Source organism: Lissotriton helveticus, chromosome 2_1, assembly GCF_964261635.1.
Source record: "Lissotriton helveticus chromosome 2_1, aLisHel1.1, whole genome shotgun sequence".
NCBI lineage: Eukaryota > Metazoa > Chordata > Amphibia > Caudata > Salamandridae > Lissotriton > Lissotriton helveticus.
Window position 1 is genome coordinate 1,127,731,230 of NC_136059.1, and position 27,094 is coordinate 1,127,758,323.

At 52.4% G+C, this 27,094-nt stretch overlaps 1 protein-coding gene across 1 annotated transcript in view; it reads right to left on the reverse strand.

The window, feature by feature from the left end:
• DENND4C (DENN domain containing 4C) overlaps window positions 1-27,094 on the reverse strand; it is a 1,285,018-nt gene that overhangs the window by 895,994 nt on the left and 361,930 nt on the right. Inside the window, exon 11 of the mRNA XM_078675962.1 lies at window positions 24,640-24,815. Within this exon, the coding sequence (XP_078532088.1) occupies window positions 24,640-24,815 (176 nt within the window). The remainder of the gene's footprint in view (window positions 1-24,639; window positions 24,816-27,094) is intronic.

The following is a 27,094-nucleotide window of genomic DNA, read 5'->3' on the forward strand; positions in this document are numbered from 1 at the left end:
TCAACAGTAGCCTCATCGAAATCTAGCACAGAGGTTGAAACATCAGTATCATAGCCTGAATATCCTAGACTCGCTAATAACGAGGGAAGGCCCAAAACTGCACTGTGTCCAGAACAGCTCCGATGCAAGGGCGCATCTGAGAGGGAGTCAGGTGTTACTTCAGCATGCTGATCGTGAAACCCAGCAAATGCAGGACATTCGCTGTAGTCTGGAGGTGAGAGACATTATTAATTCTACAGCACGGAAGGCACGAGAGGGGGACTCTTCGTACAGGAAGGGAGGAGGAGGAGACTGTGGAATGGATAGTGGCAAAAGATACACTCTCCCTAAGATGCCAAACAACCAAAACATCAGGTATCCCTTACCTAGCTAAGGATTTTGCATCGCTCATGGGAAACCTCCTATCATTGAAGAAAAAGGAATCTTTTTCTTTCGATAGGAAGACCCTCACTCACTCTAGTACTAGCATGCTTCATCATTAGGTCTCATCCTGGCCCCTAAAAGCCAGGATGGGCTTGACCGCGTTTCAGGGAAATCCCTTGAAATATTTTGAAGACTGGGGGAGGCTAAAGAGAAGAATACCTTGTCCAGAACAAGGTATCCCTTTATCGGTGGTTTGGTTGGGTATGAGCTAAAATTTGTCACAAGGGATTGATTCAGGACATAATGGTCCGAAGACCCTCAACTGGTCCACATTTCTCCCCCTACTCTGTGGCAAAAAATGGTCCAGTGCTTACATACGGACGGTTTTAGCAGTCACTGCAAATGTAAAACGTGTGAGTTTCTCTTAGTAAGAAAGCATGCAATACTAAATTGCATGCAAAGAGAGTGATTCTACTTGACTGACAAAGATGACAGCCTGGGGCAAGCCCACCTTCAACAGCCAGTAATCGAGATAGGGGAAGACTGGCACCCCTGATCCCTGCAGATGAGCGGCAAGCACCCCCATCACCTTGATGAACACATGAGGGGTGCTAGCAAAGCCAAAGGGAGCACGGCACACTGAAAGTGCTTGTGGCCCACTGTGAACCTCAGGGAACACCAGTGGGCAGGCAGGATGGCAATGTGGAAATATGCATCCTGCAAGTCCAACGCTATCCTCCAGTCTCCCAGGTCCAGGGAAGACGGGACCTGAACGAGAGTGAGCATTTAGAATTTCTGCTTTCTGAGGGAGAAATTGAGAGGGTGCAGGCCGGGGATAGGACAAAGACTTCCATCCTTCTTGGGCACCAGAAAGTAGCGGGAATAACCCACAACCCACAACCCACTTCTGCGGCCAGCATTCTCTCTATGGCTCCCTTGGTCAAGAGAGCCATTAATTTCTGGTGGCGAAGGGATAGGTGGTCCTCCATCAGCCTGTCGTCAGTAGGTGGCATGGAGGGATGGGTAGTCTTAAACGGGACAATCTGGAAAACCCACTGGTCCGATATTACAGACCACCAGCGGTTCAGGTGATGGAGGATCCTGCCCCCCACTGGGTGCCCATGATGGTAAGAGGGCAGACAATAAGGGTTTGAAGGCTGTGGCTGCCAGGGAGTGGTTGACTGGCCCGACCTCCGGCTGCCCGATCCACCGGGTCTGTAGGAACCGCGTCCACAGCCATGAAGAGGCTGGGAAGCTTGTGTGCTACTGTGGCTGGGTGGGTATAGATGCATCTGGAAGCCCCTTCCACAAAAGAAGTAAAAGGTGGATTGGGGGTGATTAGAGGCCATGGAAAGGCCCAAGGACCTGGCAGTAGCCCTGCTGTCCTTAAAGTGCTGAATCTGCATTGTCTCCAAAGTGATGGAAGCCATCGAAGGGCATGGCCATAAGTGATGTTTGAACATCCCCAGAAAAGCCGGCAGTTCTCAGCCGGGCATGACGCTGCAGGGCCACCATCGACAAAGCCGCTCTTCCCAGTGAGTCGGTGTTGTCCAGTCCACATCGAATGGCGAACTTAGCTGCATCCCTTCGGTCTTCAACAGCCTGGGAGAGCATGAGCCAGACCTCCTCCAGCACCTGGGCTATAATATCACACAGAACGTGGAAAAAGTAGCCCAAATGGCATGCAGTGTTCACAAACTGTAAGCCAGGCTGGTGGAAGAAAACATGTTCTTGCCTAAGTTGTCCAGCCTCTTAGATTACTGATCCAGTGGTGCAGTTGGGAATGAACCCGGATTTACGTGGAAAGTGGAAGCTTGGCTGTTGGACAGGCCGCATGATCGGGCTGTCCCCCCTCCACACAACGGGGCCCGGACCCTGGCTCTCCCTGAATCCCCAGCAAGAGCCTCCCCGGCGACCCCCGAAGTAATCCACAATCCGTCCACAACGAGACTCCAGCTCCTGAACCCTCCCGTACCGGCTGGCCCTGGTCCCCATCCGCACCATGGCCCCGGCCCAGCCGCCATCTTTGGATACTACAGCACGAGGCCGCGTGGCCTCAACTCGACCCTAACCCTGTGCCTGGCCAGGCCCCGACATCGAGGCACCAACCTCCACCCAGGAGGTAGAGAGACCACTTGGCAGGTCAATGGAAGAAGGAGTCGTCAACGGCTCTCCTCCGCCAGGTGTCGATCACCCCCGGCCGCCCTGGGCGCTGGCTCCACCCCCCTGCTGGGTGTCTGGACTCCCTCATCCCGGACCTCCCGACCCCCAGGCGCGAGGGTCCGGACATCAAAGGGGACCAGACCTATAACTGGGGCAGCGCCAGACCAGGAAGGCAGTTGTATCCTGGAGTCGAGAGACACCGAGAAGAACTCATCCTTGACGGACTGCTGGCGCTGCCGTAGCCCTGCCCTGTGAACCATCATCTTGGCCTGCTGGCGCTGCCGCGGCCCTCTGCCTCGTGAACCATCATCTTGGCCTGCTGGCGCTGCCGCGGCCCTCTGCCTCGTGAAACCATCATCTTGGCCTGCTGGCGCTGCCGCAGCCCTCTGCCTCGTGAAACCATCATCTTGGCCTGCTGGCGCTGCCGCGGCCCCTTCGTTGTAGACTTCATCCTAGCCAGCTGGCGCTGCTGCGGCCCGACCTTGCAGACTCTTCAGCTCGAGGATTGTGAGCTCCCCTCCTGCCACCTCCTGTACCGACCCGGTACCAGGACTGTCCCGCTACCCCCCTTTTCCTACAGAGACTAGAATTGAGAGGACCCTCGAGTCCGGTATCTCCTGTATCGCTGATAACCTTGCCGCAAGAACCCTATATAAAGTGTTGATCTCCTCCTTGTGTGGTGTCTATCTGTGGGGAGGGAAGTGACCTGTCTGTACGATCGCCGGAGACGGCCCTCATCGGAGGCCTCTCCCCCAGTATTCGGCCGACCCTCTGGGTCCCCGTCTAACATTGGTGGCCAGCGGTGCGATCCGAACCGACGCATAATCGTACAGAGGGTCACTCGCCCCACGACACACAACCACCATGACAACAAAAGAGAGCGGAACAACGGAAAAATTCCAGATGGAAAAATTGGAAGAATACAACCACCGAGAACTGAAACAATTTTGCATAGAACTTGGCCTTCCAACCACAGGACTGAGCACGAAAGAGGACTTCAAACGAGCCCTGGAATCTTGGGCAGAGATGGGTACGGCCGTACCCCAAACACGAAACCCCGAAACGAGCCCCACGCCGATAGATGAAAGAAGATCGGGTCTCTCCCCAGAGGAGATTCGAGAACGAGAAAAAAGCAGACTCCATGAATTGGAACTGGCGCGACTTCGCTTAGACGGAGAACTCAAACTGGCGGAACAAAAAATAACGCTGGAACACTTACGGCTCCGAGAGGAGCGAGAAGAGAAGCAAAGACAGAGAGAGCTAGAGGAAAAGAAGCTAGCCTACGAACATGAGCGCAACCTCAAGGAACTAGAAATTCAGAAACAGAATAAAGAGCTCGGGGTCCCCGAACGCCCGATCCTGCCTGCCACTACCGATCCCAAGGTTCACATCCCCAAAGATGTAATCAGGGAGTACTACAAGAACGATGATATCCAGCAGTGGTTTAAAGCCTACGAGGTAGCCATGACCTCCCACCGGATTCCCAGGAGCGACTGGGGCGCCGGGTTATGGGGGAGGTTCGTCAACGAAGGACGAGACACCCTGCTGCAACTCCCGGACCATCTGATGACATCCTACGACCACATGAAGGCCACCCTCCTCACTCGTTACGGACTCACACCCGAGATGTACCGCCAGCGGTTCCGCGACTGCAAACGGATCCCGGGTACAACTTGGGTGGAATACGTGAACTTCTTTAGCCGAGCCTTCGAGGGGTGGATCAAGGGCAGCAAAGTGACCACCTACGAACAACTTTTTGACCTCATCGTATGGGAACACCTTTCTAACAACTGCTTCATCGAACTCCGGCAACACCTCCTGGACAGTAAACTGACGGAACCTCGACAACTCGCCGCCGAAGCTGACCGATGGGAAAGCACACGAGTTGGACGAAACGGGCCCAGCGAATCGCACAGAACTTACCAAGGGCCCCATCGCCCCCGTGGGGGAGGAGGCCAGGGTCGGGGTAGAGACACCGGCCCGATGACTCCCGCGAGCAACCCCTCGCCCCCGGCCGGCAGGGGGAGCCCTCCGATGCGGCCCGGCTTCCGGGCCAACATTATTTGCCACCGATGCCAACGACCCGGCCACTACGCCAATGATCCCAACTGCCCAAAGAACTAGAACACTATACCCCGCCAGGTCGCGGCTGCCGCCCTAGGGGAAGAACCAGTCCCGGAAGACCACGAAGAGTACGAGACCGACCAGCCTGAGTGGGAACCGGCCGCCATGTCCCTGGTCTGCTTAGGGGAAAGAGACATGATTCCGCGGGCCCCCCTTCCCGCCAACACGCAGAAGTACAGCCAGTGGGTCAACATTAATGGCCGCCGGGCGGAAGCCCTCCGCGACACCGGAGCCAGTGTGACCGCGGTCCGCTGTCACCTGGTGACCCCAGACCAAATCTTGCCGAACATTCTTTGCCCTGTCCGATCAGCCGACAACTCAGAAAGTCTATGTCGCATGGCCTGCGTCCCCTTCGAATGGGGGGGGGGAGTATCCGGGATGCTAAAAGTGACTGTCCGCGATGATGCCCCCGTGGATTGCCTCCTAGGGAACGACCTCGAAAGTTCTCCCTGGGCAGCAGTCGAACGGAGAGAACACCTGGGGATGCTGGGCCTCCCCGAATGGGTCTGTGTCACGACCCGGTCCATGACCGCCCGTGCGGTCCCCAGTCCAGAAGAGCCCCAGTGGCCGGAGCCTCCTCCCGCGATCATCCCAGAGGAGGCCGCCCCAGAAGCAAGTCTCCCGACCCAAACCGAAGAAGGATCCGACCGGCTTCAGGACATCCCTGACCTGGCACAGTGGCGTCAGGAGGGGGGTCCCACCCAGGAACAATTCCGACACGAACAAAGAACCTGTCCCTCCCTCGAGGGACTCCGGCAGCAAGCCCTTGCCCAGAGCGCAGGGGATACATCGGGGGCCCACTGGATCTACTGGGACCAGGACCTGCTCTACAGCGAGCAAAGAATTGCAGAATTAGGGGCCAGTCGGGTGCTGGTGGTGCCCCTTCGCTTCAGAGATTTCCTCCTGAACTTAGCCCACGATGTCCCCCTTGCCGGACACCTGGGACAGGACAAAACGTACGACCGCCTGGTGACCCACTTTTTCTGGCCCCAAATGCGAAAGGATGTCGCCAACCACTGCAGGGCCTGCCCCACCTGCCAGGCCAGTGGAAAAAGTGGCCGGAAAACCAGAGCACCCTTACAACCCTTTCCCGTCGTCACCACCCCGTTCGAACGGGTGGGAATAGACATTGTGGGGCCCCTGGACCCCCGAACCGCCCAAGGACACCGGTTCATCCTGGTCCTGGTGGACCACGCCACCCGCTATCCCGAGGCCATCCCTCTTCGAACCGTGACGGCCCCCGTGGTAGGCCGAGCCCTGATGGGGATCTTCTCCCGGGTGGGTTTTCCCCGGGAGGTCGTCAGCGACAGGGGCACGAACTTTATCTCAAAATATATGAAGTCTCTCTGGCAACAGTGCGGGGTCACCTACAAATTCACGACCCCCTATCACCCGCAAGGAAATGGATTGGTCGAGCGGTTCAACCGCACCCTCAAAGGAATGATCATGGGCCTAGAAGAACCCCTCCGTCGCCAGTGGGACTGCTACTCCCGTGCATCCTGTTTGCCTATCGGGAAGTCCCTCAGAAATCCCTCGGCTTCAGCCCATTTGAACTCCTGTACGGACACCCCGTCCGGGGTCCCCTCAGCCTAGTCAAGGAAGGTTGGGAAAACCCCCCCCAGAAAACTCCCCCTGACATATACAAGTACCTCCTGGCCCTTCGCAACCAGACCCGGCGATTCAGGGAGATCGCAAAAGCCAACCTTGAAGCCAGTCAGGAGGACATGAAGAAATGGTACGATCAGCACGCTTCCTCCATTGAGTTCGAACCGGGACAACAGGTCTGGGTAATGTCCCCGGTTGAACCCTGTGCGCTACAGGACAAATGGTCCGGGCCCTTCAAGGTGATCGAACGCAAAGGGCCCGTCACCTATTTAATCGACATGGAAACCGCACGGAACCCCCTACGGGTCCTCCACGCCAACAGACTCAAGCCCCATTTTGTACGCTCAGAACTCAGCCTCCTGATGGCTACCGATAATGGGACGGAAGAAGACTCCGAGCCCCTTCCTGACCTGCTGAGGACCCTCGAGCAGGATGGCTCAGTGGAAGGGGTCCGACTCTCCGAGGCCTTGTCCCCGGAGCAACGCAAAGACTGTCAAGCCCTCCTGAAACGGTTCGCATCCCTATTCTCCCTCACCCCCGGGGTCACCCCCTGGTGCCTTCACGATGTGGACACCGGGGACAGCCCCCCTATTCGACACCGGGCGTACCGCGTACCAGATCGGGTGCGCGCCTGCATCCAGACCGAGGTATCCAAGATGCTGGCCCTAGGAGTGATCGAACCCTCTGACAGCCCCTGGGCCAGCCCAGTCGTCCTGGTCCCCAAGGCTGCCGCCCCGGGCGTTGCCCCTGAGCTCCGGTTTTGTGTGGACTACCGGGGGCTGAATGCCGTTACCAGGACCGACGCTCACCCTATCCCCCGGGCAGATGAGCTAATTGACCGTATGGGGGCCGCCCGCTACCTGAGCATCTTCGATCTAACAGCGGGCTACTGGCAAATCGGCCTCACCCCTAGGGCCCAAGAACGATCCGCCTTCTCTACCCCGGACGGTCACTACCACTTTAAGGTGATGCCATTCGGCATGAAGAACGCTCCGGCAACATTTCAACGGCTTGTGAACCAGGTGCTGGCGGGCCTCGAAGAATTCAGCGCCGCCTACCTGGACGACATCGCTGTGTACAGCCACCACTGGACCGACCACCTCCGCCACCTGCGGGAAGTTCTACACGCCCTCCAGCAGGCCGGGCTCACCATCAAGGCCAGCAAATGCCAGGTTGGCCAAGGGTCCGTGACATACCTGGGACACCAAGTGGGAAGCGGGCTGGTGGCCCCCCTCCAGCTCAAGATTGCTGCCATCCAGGCCTGGCAACCCCCTACGACCCAAACCGAGGTCCGGAACTTCCTGGGACTCACCGGGTACTACCGGCGGTTTGTGAAGGACTATGGCAGCATCGTGGGGCCCCTCACGGAGCTCACATCCAAGAAGAGCCCCAAAGCAGTCAACTGGACCCCGGACTGCCAATCGGCCTTCGAGAAGTTGAAGACCGCCATGTGCACTGCCCCCATGCTCCAGGCTCCCGACTACGGCCGGGAATTCATTGTACAGACGGACGCCTCCGATCATGGCGTGGGGGCCGTCCTCTCCCAACTCAACACCGAGGGGGTCGATCAACCAGTGGCCTTCATCAGCCGGCGGCTGCTGGCCAGAGAACAGCGATGGAGCACCATCGAGAGGGAGGCCTTCGCCGTAGTCTGGGCCCTCAAGAAGCTCCGGCCCTACCTCTTCGGCACCCACTTCCGGGTACAAACAGACCACCGACCCCTGCAATGGCTGATGCAAATGCGGGGGGAGAACCCGAAACTGTTGCGCTGGTCCATCTCCCTGCAGGGGATGGACTTCACTGTGGAGCATCGTCCAGGCCAGGACCACTCCAACGCAGACGGCCTGTCACGCTTTTTCCGCCTCGGCGAGGAGAGTCCCCAGGAGGATGGCTGACTCTCCCTGCCTTCAGCTGGGGGGGGACGCATGTTGGACAGGCCGCATGATCGGGCTGTCCCCCCTCCACACAACGGGGCCCGGACCCTGGCTCTCCCTGAATCCCCAGCAAGAGCCTCCCCGGCGACCCCCGAAGTAATCCACAATCCGTCCACAACGAGACTCCAGCTCCTGAACCCTCCCATACCGGCTGGCCCTGGTCCCCATCCGCACCATGGCCCCGGCCCAGCCGCCATCTTTGGATACTACAGCACGAGGCCGCGTGGCCTCAACTCGACCCTAACCCTGTGCCTGGCCAGGCCCCGACATCGAGGCACCAACCTCCACCCAGGAGGTAGAGAGACCACTTGGCAGGTCAATGGAAGAAGGAGTCGTCAACGGCTCTCCTCCGCCAGGTGTCGATCACCCCCGGCCGCCCTGGGCGCTGGCTCCACCCCCCTGCTGGGTGTCTGGACTCCCTCATCCCGGACCTCCCGACCCCCAGGCGCGAGGGTCCGGACATCAAAGGGGACCAGACCTATAACTGGGGCAGCGCCAGACCAGGAAGGCAGTTGTATCCTGGAGTCGAGAGACACCGATAAGAACTCATCCTTGACGGACTGCTGGCGCTGCCGTAGCCCTGCCCTGTGAACCATCATCTTGGCCTGCTGGCGCTGCCGCGGCCCTCTGCCTCGTGAACCATCATCTTGGCCTGCTGGCGCTGCCGCGGCCCTCTGCCTCGTGAAACCATCATCTTGGCCTGCTGCCGCGGCCCTCTGCCTCGTGAAACCATCATCTTGGCCTGCTGGCGCTGCCGCGGCCCCTTCGTTGTAGACTTCATCCTAGCCAGCTGGCGCTGCTGCGGCCCGACCTTGCAGACTCTTCAGCTCGAGGATTGTGAGCTCCCCTCCTGCCACCTCCTGTACCGACCCGGTACCAAGACTGTCCCGCTACCCCCCTTTTCCTACAGAGACTAGAATTGAGAGGACCCTCGAGTCCGGTATCTCCTGTATCGCTGATAACCTTGCCGCAAGAACCCCATATAAAGTGTTGATCTCCTCCTTGTGTGGTGTCTATCTGTGGGGAGGGAAGTGACCTGTCTGTACGATCGCCGGAGACGGCCCTCATCGGAGGCCTCTCCCCCAGTATTCGGCCGACCCTCTGGGTCCCCGTCTAACATTGGCCCAAAAAGCTCCCTGGGGTAGAGTGTTCTGTGAGGAATTTGGGGTCTGCCAAATTCTCACACCAGTCTATGTTAGTATCATGAGGCTGGTATTCTTCAGGGTTCAATCTTATTCCTGCCAGAGTCGTGGTCTATAGGAATGGGACTCAGGCTCTGGCCTAGAAGACATGGCTTAAGCCGGAGTCGGTCGAACCCCCTCATGCTTCGTGTCAGAGTTAGGGATTTAAATGGGGAAGTCTGCACTGAGAGCTTATGGCTTGGATTGGCTCCAGCAAAAATTGACATGGCACGATCGGCACCGTTCCGGATCCATCTGTGGATCCCTGGGGCCGAATGGTGCCAGAGCAGGACACCAGGGTGAATCCAGTAGGGGGCCCATCCTGAACCTGAGGGGCCCAGAGACATGATGGAGAGAATGAGCTCCCCAAATATAAGGTGCACAGCCTCTTAAAAAGTCTTTCAATTGGGCGAGGGTCACTCCAACCTTTGGAAACTTGAGGTGGCGAGGAGTTGGCCCAGACGCCCAACTGCAGAGCCAAGCCTCAAGTGACTATTCCTATGCCACCGGACAAGGTGAAGTCAAAGGACACTTAGACGACGACTTCTTGTGAACAGGACGTACCCGAGAGAACCTATGACTTTGAATGCAACGAGGATTTTGGACTCCCCTACCACTCCCAGGACCTTCCTCTCAACCCGTATTTGGATCGTCACACATCGAGGCACCAGGGACTTGGGGGATTGCACCCTGTAGGCTTTTGGGAGCATGGTTTAGCAATTGGAGCAATACTTCGGGTCATGGTTGAGGCACCAGAGGTGCACAAGGTGCAGGTCTGTCACTGACATTAAGTGGTGACAGGCGCCACAACAATTGAAGCTGAAGTTATTTGATGACATTTCTGACACACCAGGAGGAAAGAACCTCAAAACACTTCGACAAAACATCGAAAACATTTAGTAAACAATTTACCAAGGGGTAGCTCTTCCACGATCTGCACTGACTGGTGCAGAAAGAAAAGAACTGACACCGTGCAGAAGTGGTGCCTTTATAGGTATCACGCACAGCACTTCAAGCACCGTCCTCCTGCGAACCATGGGCGCGCAGGAGGTACTGCTCAACTAAAATATCCGGATCCAGTGCGACGCCCGAGGAGAATTCTAAGGAAAGGAATCTGCAACTAGAAGTCTGTATCAGATAGCCTGCACGACCAGGCTCTCTGGGGTGGGGTGTTGGGTGTGGAAAGCTGGGTTCCCCTGGAGCGGGCAGTGGTGGCAGGCAATTGTTCTGTGCACAAGAGCCCTGTGCTGGGCTTGGCCCCTGTCCCGAGCAGGACACCTGTGAGGGCTCCATTAAATGGGAGGAGAGGTTCTGTGGGGCGACTGCTAGCTGAAGCACCTCTGTTATGACTTTTGTCTTGGATGCCACAAGGGCAGTGTAAGGTCAAGGAACTCGACCTCCTTCCTCACCACCAAGGTAAAGGTAGCCCCTTCCTCTACAGCAACACAAGGAGAAGAGACCAAGGCAGTGTTTGGGGAGGTTTTCAAGCTATTGGCATCTGCCAGTTTCTCTTACCAGTTATCTTTGGGCACTTTCAAAAGGTTACGGTACCAATAAAGATCCACGCATCCCTCCCAGTAGTAGTCCCCACAGGGCCCAACGAAGTAAGTAGACCATGGCTCAAACACCGATCTGGTTACAGCCAGCGCAAGAGTCAACATCAGGCGACACCAGTCCAGCTCTGTATTGGAGTTGGGGAGAATGATGGCGTTGTTGGTGCTGGGAATGACATCACTGGGACCAGCTCCAGGGATAGTCCCAGTCTTCCAACCGGAGCCAGACTGGACCCAGGAACTAATCCAAGGGGTCTGACTGGTGCAGAGGGCAGACCAGTTGGGGCATCTACCGAACCTCTGGGGCCCAAAGGCACTCCAGAAGATCATCCCAAGTATGAGGGGCATCGCCTCATAAAATTCTTTTAACTGGGCTGGGATCACTCCAGCTCTGGGAAGTTCTGAGAGGCACTGACACGACACAGGCTCAGGCTTTGTGGTTGACACACAGGAGCGGGGCCTAGAAAGTTGGTGACGTTCCAGCCCCTCGTCCGAAGTCTTTGACTGGTATCAGTACTGTGAAATTGAAGAGCGCTTCAACTTCTTTGATTTATTTTTCTCTGATGATTACTTCGAGCGTGATGACAAGCGCCAGGAACAGCTCAGCAAACAGGTCAGCCGCTTTTGCGTGACTGGGAACTGGAGTGGTCTGGCTCCAGGCGATCAGGAGCTTCAGAGAATGCTCTCGATTTGCCTTAGGATTCATGGCAAGGCAGTCGAGACAAGTGTTAGAGGCACCAGAGGAAAACAAAGTGGGGGTCTGTCATACACATGTCTGACAGGAACAACATGGTTTAAAACAAGTTTTAAAAATAAATTAAGTGTTATGGGGACATCACAGAGCAAAAAATATAAAAATTATCGAAAAATGTCAAAAAAGTAGATATAAAAATGGACTGAGGTAGCTCTGTTCGAGTCTGTGCTAAAGGCATGGAAAGAAAAAAACTGATGACAGCGCACCGGAATGGAGCCTATATAGGAACTGCATGCATCACATCCTGCGTGAAGCCCATCGAAGGCACCTACCAGCCTGCAGACGTACAGTTAATGATTTCCTGGATCCAATCTGTTGCATTGGGAATATTATACGGTAAGGAATCTGTGGCTAGAAGTCTCTATCAGATTGGTTATTTTCCATTCGTAGAAAGTGTGCATTCTGTGACCACTTTTGTAAATAGAAATTTCGTACATCAGGCCTAATGCTGAAATCACTACAAATAAGCAGACCAAGAGCACTTTCCCATACTGCATACCTACTCTTTTTCATTCAATGACATGCAGACAAAAACTAAGCTGCATTCACATTCAGAAGACTTTTGTAGCAGGACTGCCTCCAAACCTCAATGAGGACTGCTTCCTCACACAAACATTTAAGGTAAATGCTGCGTTAATACATATTCAAATGCTGTTTTTTGATGCTCTCAGTCAGTAGAAGTTTCTTTAAGGGTTCCATGACCATGCAGAAGTTCTTCACAAATTTGCTAAAAGACTGACAAAGACTTGCCACAGATAACACTTGTTCTTTAGAATCCTCAGCCGGTGCATCCTAAAAGCATCTACTGAATCCCATGCAACAGTTCCTTTTTCAGAAGACATTCCAAAGTAGTCTTCTTTGGGTTGACTAAACTCACTCCTTCAGGCACAGAGATCACTGTGTTGATCTTCGGAGGTAGAGGGCTGTCAACAACAACACGTGTTCAATGCTCTCAAGCATGCTTCAATGTTATCCAGCATGTTCAATGTTCTTGAGCATTGGAAGGAGGCCTCACACACATGCCATTCCATTTTTTCCTCCACTGGAACTATGGACAAACGCACTTGGAAGATGCAACTTCATTTACACTGTTCCTAAACACACCTTCAAGCTTGTAATGCAAGTCATTCCTCACACAAATGGATACATTGGCTCATTTTCAGTCTAACACATCTTGTATCATTCTTTAGAAAAACTGCATAGACACCCTCATCATTTATTTGCTTAACACTTCAGGAAAGGTTTCTGAAAATATTTGCACTCAAATCTATATCATTTACAAGCAAGACATTGCTTTGTGGTAACACGATTCCAAATTATTTTTAGTGCCTATGATACAACCCTCCCATTCCAAGCAGGTTTCCTTTTCAAAATCACTTCAGTTAATAATAGTATCTGAAATCAATTGGGAGACCCTTAACTACTACAACCGCCACACAAGGCTATTCAAAACTTTTAATTATTAGTAAACACTTTTCCAAAAAGGTCTTTGTTAATTACAGTACAGGGCAAACTGAAGTCCATCATCACCCTCAGTGAGGGGTCTATATCTAAAATATAAGACAGAGGAGGATATGCATAGTCTTCTTCCATTATAACACTAACACATCTGACCATTAATACCATCTGCTTAATTACTAGCAAATAATAATTACATTAGTTAGGTTACCTTTTACTTAAGCTACGTATTCTAACCTTCAAATTGTTTTTCAATCTCTGCAAGTTTTGGGAAAATGCCCTCTTCGCCACATATTCCGGACTAGTTGCCTAAAGCGGGAATTCCCTTAAAGGATACTATATAAAATCCACTACGACAAAGGTAAAACTTTAACCCTGGTTCCTCTTTTTTCATATTAGAGTCTAGGCTTTGGGTTTCACTCCTTGCATTAGGCACCCCACTAGTATTCTTTTCTTCATTTACTGCTTTCACCTATGCAATGGATTGCTCAAGGGGCGTGGCTCAAGTGCCGATGTAGGCAGTAGCAAGCTCCAGGGCTCCTCCGTGGCTGCCCGCCGTAACCAATGATCCTGACTAGCAGCTGTGGAAGCCGGCACTGCATTCTGTGAATGAATGTCCGGTGCCCCTTCTGAGTGCTTTACTGACGACGGTGGGGGCAATAAGGGGCTGAAAAGGGTTTATTACCTCCCTCGCTGCGCGCCACAGCCTCGGGCGCCTGGCGGAGATAGCGGCGATTGAGACTGGCGGCCGCCCCGGGGGTGCTGTGGCCCTGATATCGCGACCAGAGGAGAGACTGCTGCTCCTGTCAACACCAGCGGTGAGGAGGCGTCCCACACTGGTGGGCGGGGGCTGACATACCCCAACTGCTTTGCCCCGATTGCCTGGCCTCAAGATAGCGGCACCCGGGACAGGATTGGCGCCATTTGAGAACTTGCGCGATCTCTCCACTTGCTGACAGCCCTACAAGTCACTCGTTGGTGGTCGTGGAAGCCCTAGAGTCAAGACGGGGAGCGCCACTCACTGCACCCTGACCCGGAGAGCCCTGAGGTAAATCAAGGAGTGGCCCAGCACTGCACGGGGGAGTCAATGAACGTGCCCCGAATAGCGGCTTTATCTATGCTACTGCTGTTGCCTTTGCGGCCTGGACTTGGGTCTTCACAGTGGGATCCCCTGGAGTGACGGACTGGGGGTGTGCCCCGGGCCCTTGGCTGAGATAGGTGGCGGTGAGGGCCACAGAAGTCGAGGGTGCTTTTCCACAGGCTCCCGGGCGGATGATCGGAGGCGCTGGGGGTGAGGACGACCCACCTAACTCAAAGAGGTATTGGCAGATAGCCTGGACCGTGCACCTGTATGACGCCTGCGACCTGGGAGGACACTGGCCTGCCGTGACGTTGGTGGGGTATCACGGGCCGCAGCGCTGGTGGCGGTCTTGTGACAGACACAGACGAGTGATGAGTGGGGGGGGCCCCTCTCGATAGGCGGGACACGGACGGCACCGCCTTTACACTGCCTACTTCAGGCCGGACAGCTCGGCGTTGGGAGGCTCTTCTGAGGAGTGTCACCACACGATACTGGTCCTGCACAGGCCCAGAAGGGCCCTTAGGGCTGTGATTTCCAGAACGGGCGCTTAGAAGTGGTGATGCCTTGCTACTGCGGAGTACGGCTGCGCGCTCCCCACTACAATGGCTCGTGTGTCCAGAAAGAAGGGCTTTGAGGTGCTGTGCCTAGATGAGCCGGAACGTCACACGGAGGACGGAGATGGAGATTCTGAGAGGCGGGGACCGGGTCGGCCTGGGGAACCTTCCCTGGGCGAAATAATGCAGGCCATTATGGCCTCGCGAGAAGCGCTTAAGAAAAGGATGGACGCCATCGGAACGGACCTCACCCTACTGAAAGACGATCATAGGAAGCTCAAGGAGAGGGTGGCGACCCATGAGCTCAACATGAAGGGCAGTCCTGATGAAGTGACAGCCTTGCGACGCTCCTTAAGCGAAGTGACGCACAGAGTCAAGGCCTCGAAGTACGAGCGGAGGACAGTGAAGGGGGCTCGCGGCGCAACAATCTCCGTATAGTGGGGGTTCCGGGGCGTGAGGAGGGCCCTGATGCGGTCCTATTTCTGGAGGACTGGTTGCGGGCAGAGGTGGCGCCGGAGGGCCTTTCCCCATTTTATGCGTTGGAGCGAGCACATAGGGTTCCAGCCCGTCCACCTAAACCTGGCGCTCCACCCCGACCAATGGTGGCAAGACTGCTACATGACCGCGACCGAGACTTTATCTTGCAGACGGCTCGGGAACAACAGAACCTGCAAATAGGAAACAGTAGGGTGTTGAGATTTCCGGATTACACCAGAGAGGTTCAACGTCAACGGTCCTCCTTTCTAGCCGTCAAGAAGAAGCTGCGTCAGCTTAATTTCCCCTACGCCATGCTCTTCCCGGCATGTCTGCGGGTGACGGCGGACGCGGAGACCCACTTTTTTTCTTACCCCGCAGGCGGTGTGGGATTGGTTGGAGAGTCACAGGGGTGCAGCAGCGAGCACCCCGCGGGCGACCTCGCCTCGGGAGCGACAGGCGACTACTCCAATGAGGGGGAGCTCCACTTGACACACCTGAGACATGACCGAGACAATGCGGTGCGGGCTGTGGCGGCCATCAGTCAAGGAGCGGCCAGCCTGACGAGTATTGTTACCGACACGGCGAAGAGTGGAACAGGGAGTCTGGGATCTGGCAGCTCCCAGGGTCTCTCAGACGTGGAGATGCCGAATGTCACCCCGCAGACAGCTGATGGAATGTTTGGGTGATGGGGCTGCAGAGGTTATGCAGGATGTATGCTGCGGGGGCTGTTGTTTTACCTGATCCTGGGGGTCACTCAGAAATGGGCCTCCGCGACTAGTGATGACTTCTCAGGAATGCTGGGATTTTAGCTGGCTATACAGGGTTTTCTCCAGGGGGGTCACCGGGGGGGGGGGGCGTGGGGGTTCTGGGGGCATTGTGCACGAGCCATGGTTTCCTCCTAGTTGCAGTTATGGCTTTGAACAGTTTGTTTTGGTTGGGAACCTGTTCTTGTGTGCCTGTCCTGGGGAGTGGGAGTTGGGGGACGTTTCTGTGTTGGGTGGGATGGGGGAGGGTCAGACATGTCGCTAGGGGGGGGTTTAGGTGAGTGTGTGCATGCAGCGGATCCAAGGGCACCTTCATAGGCCTTAAAACTATGACGTGGAATGTACGGGGGATGCATACTATGTGTCGGCGGTACAAAATACACGCCTACTTAGTACGGAGGGGAGTGCAGATCGCATTACTTCAGGAAACTCACTTGACGAAAGCGGAGGGGATGGTGCTACAACGCCGCTGGAGAGGGCAGATCTTTAACACCACTTACTCAGCTTATGCCAGGGGAACATTGGTTTGGGTGAGAGCAGGCGTACCATTTCAATGTGTGAGGCAGGTGATTGACCCCGAGGGCAGGTTTACTGTGGTCACGGGGCGACTAGATGGATGGGACATTACGCTGGGAAGCATATACGCCCCCAACGTCGATCAGCCCACCTTTTTCACGCAGCCCCCTGGTGGGGGTACTAACGGGCCCTATGCTACTTGGGGGGGATTTTAATTGTTTGACGGACGTAGACCTAGAACGTTCTTATCCACCACTCCCTGACGCCCCGACCCGTAGAATAGCAGAAGTTTGGCGAGGCTGGCAGCAGAGTTGGGGGCTTACATATACCTGGAGGACCCATCATCCCAGAGAGCGTGACTACTCTTACTTTTCCGCAGTCCATGAACTGCATGTCAGGCTGGATGCGGTTTTGTGCTCCCCTGACGTTCATATACTGATTACGATGAGTGAATATCTGGCTAGGACGACCTCTGATCACAAGCCCCTATTGGTGGCCTGAACTGGATTCCGGTTAGGACGGCGATTCCTAATTGGCGTCTCCAGCCAGAGGCCTTGGAAGATCAGGTCTTCCGAACCACCATAGGTACTGCCATTGAGGACTATTTCCAACACAACATGGGCACCTTTTCCAGTCTGCACAATGAATGGGATGCATTCAAAGCAGTGATACGCGGACGGTGCATTGGAGAGGCAGTGGGAATTCGCAGAACTCTACTGAGTGAGGTACGGCGGGCGGAGCAACGGCTTCGGGAGAGGGAGAGACCGGGTCGGGAGGACATACAAGAGGGGCTCCTGAGGGCGAAGGAAGAGCTGGCTACACAAGTGGAGAGACTGAGGTGCTTTGATTACAGGGCCTATATGGTGCGGGCACACGGGGAGCGCGATAAGTCAGGGGCGCTCCTAGCCTGGCTGGCGAATCCTGCCCGCAAGGGTACGCAGATCCTCGAAATACGAGACGAGAGGGGGACGTCCCACTTTGGGCAGCAGGTCATTAACACGCAGTTCCTAGATTACTATTCCACCCTTTATTGTAGCGCGCTGGACCCCAGGGAACTGGAAGAAGGGGATTTCCTAGATATAGAATTACCTCAGATTGAAGCAGAAGAGGCAGACAGCTTGGGCCGACCGGTGGAAGTGGGTGAGGTCTGGGGAGCCCTTAAGCGCATGGAACAAAACCCCAGGCATTGACGGGCTGCCGTCGGAGTTTTACGCCACTTATATCGACATGCTGACCCCGCAGCTGGTGTCTCTTTATAACCGATCGAAGCAGGTGGGCTATCTGCCCACCTCGACAAGGGAGGCAGTGATTGTGCAGCTCCTTAAGCCAGGCAAACCGGAGTGGGACCGAACAGCGTATCCCCCTTTGCGATGTTAAATATTGATTATAAGGTCCTGAGCGGTATATTGGCCAATCGTCTGATGGTGCACATGACGACTCTGGTGCACGGAGAACAATCTGGGTTCATCCCCACCCGGAACACGGCAGTGAATATTCGGAGGCTATGTCAGCTGCTGCATGAATCGGCTGCTGGAGGCGACAAGGCATGTGTGCTATCCATAGACATTGAAAAGGCTTTCGATAGCCTAGAGTGTCCGTACCGGTTTCGGGTTTTGAGGGCCTTTGGCTTGGGTGAGGGGTTTGTGGCATGGACGCGTATTCTTTACTCCGGCTCGACGGCTAGAGTCCGGCCTGGGGGCGATCTTGGCCGCGTGAGAGACTGGGGCGAGTCGTGGGGCTCAGGGTTAACTGGGCCAAGACCTGCCTGTTCCCGATACGTGGAGACCGTGACGATCCCCTGAGGGGCTTGACAAGAGATAAGACAGCTGCTTACCATACTTGGGGGTTAGAATTTATCATGAAGCAGCTGATTTATTTGAGGGTAACATAGGCAGAGCCCTGCGAAATACCAAGAATTACCTGGAATTCTGGGGGTCTTTACCTTTGCCGGTTGCGGGACGAGTGGCACTACTAAAAATGATAACCCTCCCCCGGTTACTTTATTATTTTGCCGCTTTGGATACCAGGGAAGTACTTCGCCCAACTCAACTCTATGGTCTCGAGCTTCCTGTGGGGTTCAGGGAGGCGTAGAGTGACACTGCCTACCATGATGCGCCCAAGGCAGAAAGGGGGCTTTGCAGGACCTGATTTTGAGGCTTACTACCATGCGGCACAGTTCCAGTGGTTCACTCTAAGGTTGGCAGGGAAACTAGGCCTGAAGATAGCTCAGGGACATAGAGTTACGCCACCTGACTCGGATTCTCCTACGCCTTCCGGTGCAAGAGGGGGCGGTGTCCAGGGAGTCCTGGGTCCTGAGGCTCTGCTGGAATAGGGCCCTACGACGCCATAAAAGGAGCCCGGCATATTCGCCCGAGCTTCCGATATGGTTCTGCATGGAACTGCCTCACGGGGGGATTGGCAGCGGCTACTGAATGGGAGAGTTCGGGATATCTACCCGAGGGGATCTATACGAAGATGGTACACTTCTACCATTTCAAGATCTCATGGACAGACATGAACTGCCTGCTCAGGACTTTCTTATACACGCGGCCGTGACGGCTGCTGTGCGCAAACATAGGAAGAAAGGATTAGAGGAACCACGGGTCTTCCTTCCTTGCCAATATGTGGTCACCTCCGCGGGTAGGGTTAAGGCGGTCACGTGCTTGTATCGGAGACTGACACAGGGCTTGAGGACTCCACTAGAGGGACTGCCTAAACTTTGGGAAATGCTGATGGAACGGGCATGGAAGTGTTCCCGAAACGCAAGATTCCAGCTCATCCAATTCTACGTGTTTCATCGGTCGTACCTCACTCCTTCCAAACTTAATGAGTTCTTCGGCTCCCACGCTGCCTGTCCGCAATGCAGACTGGAAGACGCAGAGTTCATGCATATGTTCTGGGATTGTCCACTGTTCCAGGGATACTGGGGAGAGATAATGGCCAAATTGACAGAGGTGACGGAGAGGAACCTGCAAAATACTCCAGCTGTGTGCCTGCTGCAACAAAATCACCAGCAGGTTCCTGGATTTGGGGCTGGTCCTAGCCAAGCACGAAATCACTAGCCATTGGAAGGCGGTCACAGCCCCCAGTGCGGCGCGCTGGCTCAGAGAGTTTATCAAGTGGGCGGACTGCGAGGGGACCCTCCGGCTCCAACTAGCATGAAGAACTGACAATGACAAACAATGGGAAACAGCGAGAGCCTGGGTGGCACTGACAGATCTGCTTAAGGACCCGACTGACGAACTGATCCTTCCGGCCTTGCACACCCCCTTTGCTACATGGGACCTTCACCGCAGATAGTGGGGTGGACAAGCAGGTGGGTGGAGAGGTCACTTGAGTGGGCGCATCCTCCCGGGTGGGACATGGGCTACTGACACAGGACTCTATTGGAGTGTGCGGAATACATTCTGAGTAACATGCACAATGCTAGGGAAGCGGCATGTCTGAGGGGAGGGGGGAGGAAGGAGGAGGGGCTGGGAGAAGGGGGGGGACCATGGGACAGGGGGTTCAAGTTGAGGGGGGTTGATTTCCCTGTTGCCTGATCCGATGAATGGAAGATGACAGCGCCTTGTATGAGTGTGTAGCAATTCGATTGAGCCCCGCGGGGGTATGCCTCATGTCAATTAAGTTATGATTCTCAACCCAAGAAAGGTCGTACATCGCACGCTGAAAGTGCAGATGGTATAGCTTAACCACTGTGAGGCGAGGCAATGATATATTGTGTCCACAATCGTCGATTGGACTTTGTAAGTTTGCCGTATATTATGCGATCACATGTATGAAGCGTATGGTCTCAGAATGTCAAACTCAATAAAATCTGTTTTTAAAAAAAATGCAATGGATTGTTCAATTGCCTTTTAGTTAATAGTAATCCAGTATTCAAATACCTATAGATGTTCCTGAACCTCCCTGCTATTGGTGTTTATCATTAACACAAATGTTAAAGCTCAGACTCCAAAATAAAGCAGTGCATGTGTGGTGTGCTAAAATAGCCATCAGCACCCTTTGTAAATCAGTCTGTCCTGCAGAAATATTGCATGGAACAGTGCTTCATAATTGTTTATACATGTGTATCGCAGTTGAACTGTGACAAGAAGTGAGAAAAATGTCAAACTCCAGGGCTGTGCAGAGGCGATCTACCAAGTAGAAAATGTGTATGTTTTGATGATCAGACAGGTACAATGCCCCAGATATATAGGAAATTAAAATACATTCTCAGATAGAGACACTTAACTGCTCATTAAAACGCCACACTGCAACACACATTGATATTTAAGCCTATGTGCAAACAAAACAGAAGCCCAACTGAAAGCGAAATCTGGACTGTTGTGAAAGTACTGCAAGGGATACGTGTGAAACTCATGTAACCAGAGTCCTCAGTTCTTTCATTGAGGACTCCAATTTCCTGGACTCCCAGCAAGCAGGGTTTAGACCTGCCCATTCCACGGAGGCGGTCATCCTCTCTGTTATGGAGGAACTCCGTAGAGGTGCCGACGCCAACATTAGTCAAGCCCTGATCCTTCTGGATCTGTCGGCAGCCTTCGACACGGTCGACCATACCATCTTAGTCGACCGTGTCAAGGAGGCGGGCATCAGTGGGACGGCCCTTAACTGGGTCCGTTCCTTCCTGACGGACCGCCACCAATCTGTCCGACTCTCCCAGTTTTCTGCCGATAGGACGAAGCTTTCCTGCGGCTTTCCGCAGGGCTCGTCCTTGTCACCACTCCTATTTAATTTGTACCTTACCCCCCTGATCCGCTCCCTCCGGGGAAGGAATGTCACTGCATTTAACTATGCAGATGACATTCAGCTAGTTTTCAATCTCGACTCCTCGGACGAAGCGGCCCAGGACTTTCAGTCTACCCTATGTCACATCAGTAATTGGATGGGCGCCCACCACCTTAGACTCAATCCCGACAAGACTGAGCTTGTTCTTGTCGGAGGCCCATCCAACCCCTGGAATTCCTCCTTCAGGCCCCTTTCCCTTGGCCCCTCTCCCAGCCCCGCGGACAAGGTGAAAAGCTTGGGAGTTTACATTTCCCATGATCTTTCAATGAAATATCAGGTCAGTGCCACTGTGTCCTCCTGTTTTTTCCAATTAAGGAAGATCCGGAAAATAGCTAATTTCCTGACTACCGAAGCCCTCACTTTGGCACTGTTGGCATTAGTCATCTCCCGGATTGACTATGCCAATGCCCTGTATGTAGGTATCCCACAATACCAAATTAAAAGACTGCAGCTAGTACAGAATCAGGCAGCTCGCCTGATCTACCATCAACCGAAACATCATCACGTTCGCCCCCTGCTTGCAGCTCTTCACTGGCTCCCTGTATCGGAACGCTGCAAGTTTAAATTAGGATGCCTGACCCACAAATCTCTGGCCGGCATCGGGCCTTCCTTTATCTCCTCTCTTCTACATCCTTACGTTCCCTCTAGGCACCTCCGATCTTCTCACCATGCGCTTCTCCAGACGCCTAGGTTTAGGCGCAAGAAACACGGTGGTCTTAGATTTTCTTTCCTGGCTCCTTCATTCTGGAACTCACTACCGTCGGAACTCAGACTCTCCCCCTCCTATTCCCATTTTAGGTCTCCTCAAAACTTACCTTTTCCGTAGCATCTACACATAGGCATTCTTCCTTTTCCCGCTGTGCCTCTCCCCCAGCGCCAAGAAACCGTCCGGTGTAAGTCGCGCTTTATAAGAATTTTTTACATTACATTACATACGTTGTGACAAGCTCCCCCGCCACATCAGCTGTAGTCATTGAAAAACATACTGTGCGGGGCTGGACCTTAGGGACTCTACCTGTGCAGGTAGGTCAGAAAATGAACAGGCATTGGCATAGCCAAAAGGTCTCGCCTTTGGGACCTTATAAGTGTTTAGTTATCCAGCACAATATCCTTGGTGCAACAACATCAACTATTGCATGGCTAAACACTTATAAGGTCCCAAAGGCGAGACCTATTGGCTATGCCAATGCTTGGGATTATTATTGGGAAGACAGTGGAGGGTTAAGGAGGACCAGGGGTGACACTTGGATGGAAGTGAAGAAGAGGAAGGTCAAATGATGACAGAGAGGACGGGCTCCGTGACAGAATGAATGATTGGCTGCTGGATTCATGAACATACAGATAGATGGCACACAAAGGAAAGACCAATTTGCAGAAGGAAGAAATGAAAGGATGAATGGTTAGACGAATATATCAATTGAATGTTCAAATGAATTGAGGAATAAAACACTGAAAGGAAGAATTAACGTATAGAAAAACGAATGAACAGGCAAATTAATTGTCTAAGCAAGGAATGAACATACGGATGGATGGACCAACAAATGACTGAATGCTTGAAGGAAGGATGGACCGAATGAAAAATGAATGACAGTGAATGAATTAATACATTCGCAAACATTTATGAATAAATTAACGGAAAACGCTACGTGAATGGTTTAACGCACAAACAAATGAGGTATTAAATAAACAGATGAACGAATGAAGTGCACACATGCAATGAACACCTCCACAAAGCAGGGCACCCTAGTTTCTGCTGTGTTCACCACCCCTTGCATGTCAGAGCTAGACACTGGTCAGCGTGTTATTTATTTTGCGTTTTTATAAAGCTCGTGCTCTAGCCGGTGGGCGAAGCAAACAGGCAGCGAAAGGTGCTGGATGAAGTAGTGCCGAGCTCGAGGCATCCTGCACTTCCGCGAGATAAGCGGGCAATACATAAATCGACAGAGCGGAAAGGTGAGGCTGGTGCCTTCTACGTTTTGAAGCAGCCTTTGCCATGATACCAGTAGCGCCTGGAAACCTCTGCAGTGCCCCTCTAGCGCATTCCGTCAGAATGTCTATCGTTCGAGCGCGTCTTATGTGCGATATTTATTTCAGGGGCTGGGTAGCATTACTTTGTTTTTCTTTCACAGTTTGACGATGTGTGACATCAGTGGCCTGAATGACCAAGTAATGTGCAAAATTAGATACTTTGCAAAAAGCAAAGAAAATCTAACAACAAATTACTAGCAGCACAACAGTCTACCTCATTCGTAGCAAGGGAAAACAAGCCTGGTAATTTATAAACAAAGCCCGCGAGTGGTGCACGCACACGCATTACAAATAACTTATGGAATGCCGCAGGCTCAGTGCGGGGCTGCTGCTCGCTCCTGAGCTCCCTAGGCCAGGAGAGCGAGAAGGCGGGACATGCACCCCCCTTTGGCCAATTGTGTGCTGTCTTTCTTAGAAAGACGCACGCAAAGGCCAATAGGTGTGATGCAAAAAAAAAAGCACATGCACGAGCATGTGGTGCGAGTTGAAAAGCCCTTACTAGAAGCCTCGCAGAGCAACACATGCACACTGGCTCAGGCGAGACCTAAAAAGGAGCAGTCGAGGGAAAAGATGTTAGCACCACCTCAATTGCTCTCAAATCATTGCTACCCAACCAGGATGGTGAAACAGCCTCAGTCCTGTATAAATGACTCCACATGGTATATTACCATTCCTCATCATTAGTTTTAAATTAGAAGATGGCTTTTTGATGTTGTAAGAATAACTTGTGCAGTGTTCCAATAATAATCCATGCACAGAGCTCCAGACATTTAGCAATGTTGGCATTCTGAAGCCATCACTTCAACCATTAAACAATTTGAAACTCTATAGTTAGAAAGTTCCAATGACAAAAAGAAGGAACCTATAGACCCTTACCATTTAAAGGTGAAACAAAGGGAAAAGGGCCAGCACAGAGAGAAGCCCAGACCAAAGTATTAAACACATAAAAAAGCTCAAGGGTCTACGAGTGAATGGTATTAAAGGCAATAAAACAATGTGAAGGCAGAATGTTGCACACAGGAACACTGTTGGGTATTAAGTGTTATCAACTATTAAGCTTAAAACACACCCCTTACCCATGGGTCAAATCAAACCAATTAGTAGTAAGGTACGACTTTCAGAATTAGGCAGTTCAGTGACTACAAAAAGATTCTGGATACAATATGATACATGCACTTACACCAACAGAAACATTTTCAAAAACCTTTGAATGGATCTCGATAAGTAAATGGGTTTAACTTTCCAACACTGTTTTTAGACACACATTGGGATATGACTGCAAATTTGCATACTTACATGTAAACCATATTTGTGTCCAGGTCAACACAGACAACGTCTTGAGGAGGATCATAAAGGTCAAAATATCTTGAATCAACACCAACAATAAATGGAATTGGAGCACTAAGCACATCTGCCAAAGACAGGGGACACAGTGGGATGTATGGACACTGCCACTGGAAAGGAAAAATCATCTGGAAAATAAATTAAATCCATAATTTAGTAAGTATAGGATTTGATAAAACAGAATACACGTAGGTTGCAATAGAATACTCCATCTCGTTACAGGTGGAATTTTTGGGAGAGCAAAGCTAAACATGTAGTTAATCCTCCAACGCCTTACCAGTAACCTACATTGTCCAGATCCCTACTCTTCCACTTCACATTTGCTATTTCACAAACTTGAGTTCATGAAACCTACAGCATGCTGGCCCTTACAATATTATACCCTCAGTGTGCCCACAAAACACTTATACACAACCTGCCACAGCAATGCCCTTAAGAAAGAAGTACAATTTTATTTTAAGAAACAGGTCATCTGCAAGGGTGGGAGAGAGAATAAGCATGAACTGTGATTAGGAATTATTGGGCTCAGTGTAATTAATTTTAGCAGTAGATGATGAGATCTTGTCCATGTGCTTGCCACAATCTTATTCATAGACGTATGCAAACCGATAGCAAGACTTTGGGCATCCACGTACACATGCAGTACACAAGCATCACATTCATGAAAGTACCGTAGGCTGACAGGTCAGGAGCAACTGCCTAGGCAGTTGGGGCCAGCAAAAAAAATGTTGAGAAAAAAAACTTTCAACATAAGAAGATTACGTTGAAATGAAAAGAAATCCACAAAACTTCCTTGCAAACGTTCAACAGTGTACCCAACAACATGCAGTGTAATATAGTCTAAATATGCTGATTAGCACACCATGACGCAAAGAAATGTAATTGTAAGTCCAGAGGCATTAAGCGCACTAGCTGACAGATGAGTGCCATAACCAAGATTGAATACGGTCAAAGAGGAGGAAGAACATAATGTAGTCATCAATAATAGGTGAAGAGGACAGATACACACAAACATCTTTGTCAGACATGTTGAAGCACTTGGAAAGGTATGGTAAATCATCTAGTACTTCAGCAACATTCTCAGTGTTAATTGCCTAATTGTTCCACTTGCAGGAGGGACGCAGCTCTACGAACAATCCTCAACAAGATATCAAAACCCTAGGACGCACACACCAATACTATTCATTATCGTCTGATAGAGCCATCTCCATTCAGAAAAAGCCATCATTATGAACTGAAAATAGGCACAAAGAACTAAACACCAAGTATACTGGGAGACAGATCACACAATGTAGCACAATATAATATTACAAAACACCTGCATGAGGCTTCACATTTGTGGGACACAAAGGCTTGTCCTGAAACGCAAGCCAAACAAAAACATCTACCCAACAGAGACCACAGACTGGAAAAAAAAGGGACAGCATTTATCAGTCCAAAAAACTCAAGGCACCCCAAATCAGCCAATTATCATCCTCAGAGTAACGGAATCAGAGTCACTTTCATCGATAGTGTCTAGCATGTTGAGTTGTGTTGAAGAACAAACATTTCTAACAGTTCATAGAGAAATATAAACCTAGACCCAAAACAAAACCTAGGCCTCAAAAATTAACAAAAGGATGATTGTGTGATAGAACCCTCTGGCACCGAAGACCTTCAACCACTGCATACATTTCCACAATCCAAACCTCAACTTCACTCTAATTAGCGAGGAATGTGGGTTCGCCCACACTGAACACCATAAAGTCAGTGAGGCCAGTTTAACAATATCCTTTGCGAACTCCATCTCAAGCTCCTGATGTAAAATGTTAAGTGGAGCATGAGGGTGGGACGCCCAGCAGTCGCCTAAGCACTCTATTTTGTTCCAACTGCAGGAGGCTTATGTTGGCAAATCCGCCGATCTCTACGCCATAGGTACCGGAAGATTCTTCCTCTTATAAACTTCGAAAAAGAGGCAACTGTTTTTCGCCCACTTTACTTAGCCAGGTTAAAAATGAAGCCTACTGAGGAGGAGCTTGGCGGGCATCCGAGATGGCCGCTTGAGCACAGCGCTCTCCGGACCCTCGCCGCTCCCGACATTTTATCCTTGCTGAATCCTGATTTCTTGCAAGAATTCGTGTAGGGGACGTTTGGCTGATTACCCTGGCACTTTTCAGAAATCGATTTGGATCTCGTATTCCTGAGTTACGGTGCTCTGAACTTTTGGGCTCCGCCCTTGAGGTGCGCCCGGGACGGGGTGCGGTACTGTAGCCGTCCTGCAATTGAACAACAACGGCAGGAGATCTGGCCTTGTGGGTCCCCCCTTCCTAAGTTTCGGTTTCGATTCCGTTCCGACTTGGGCCGCGGCTGTGGATGTCGTGTTGCGATTGAGACTTGGAGGCAGATCGGCTGTTGGGCTTTCATGTGA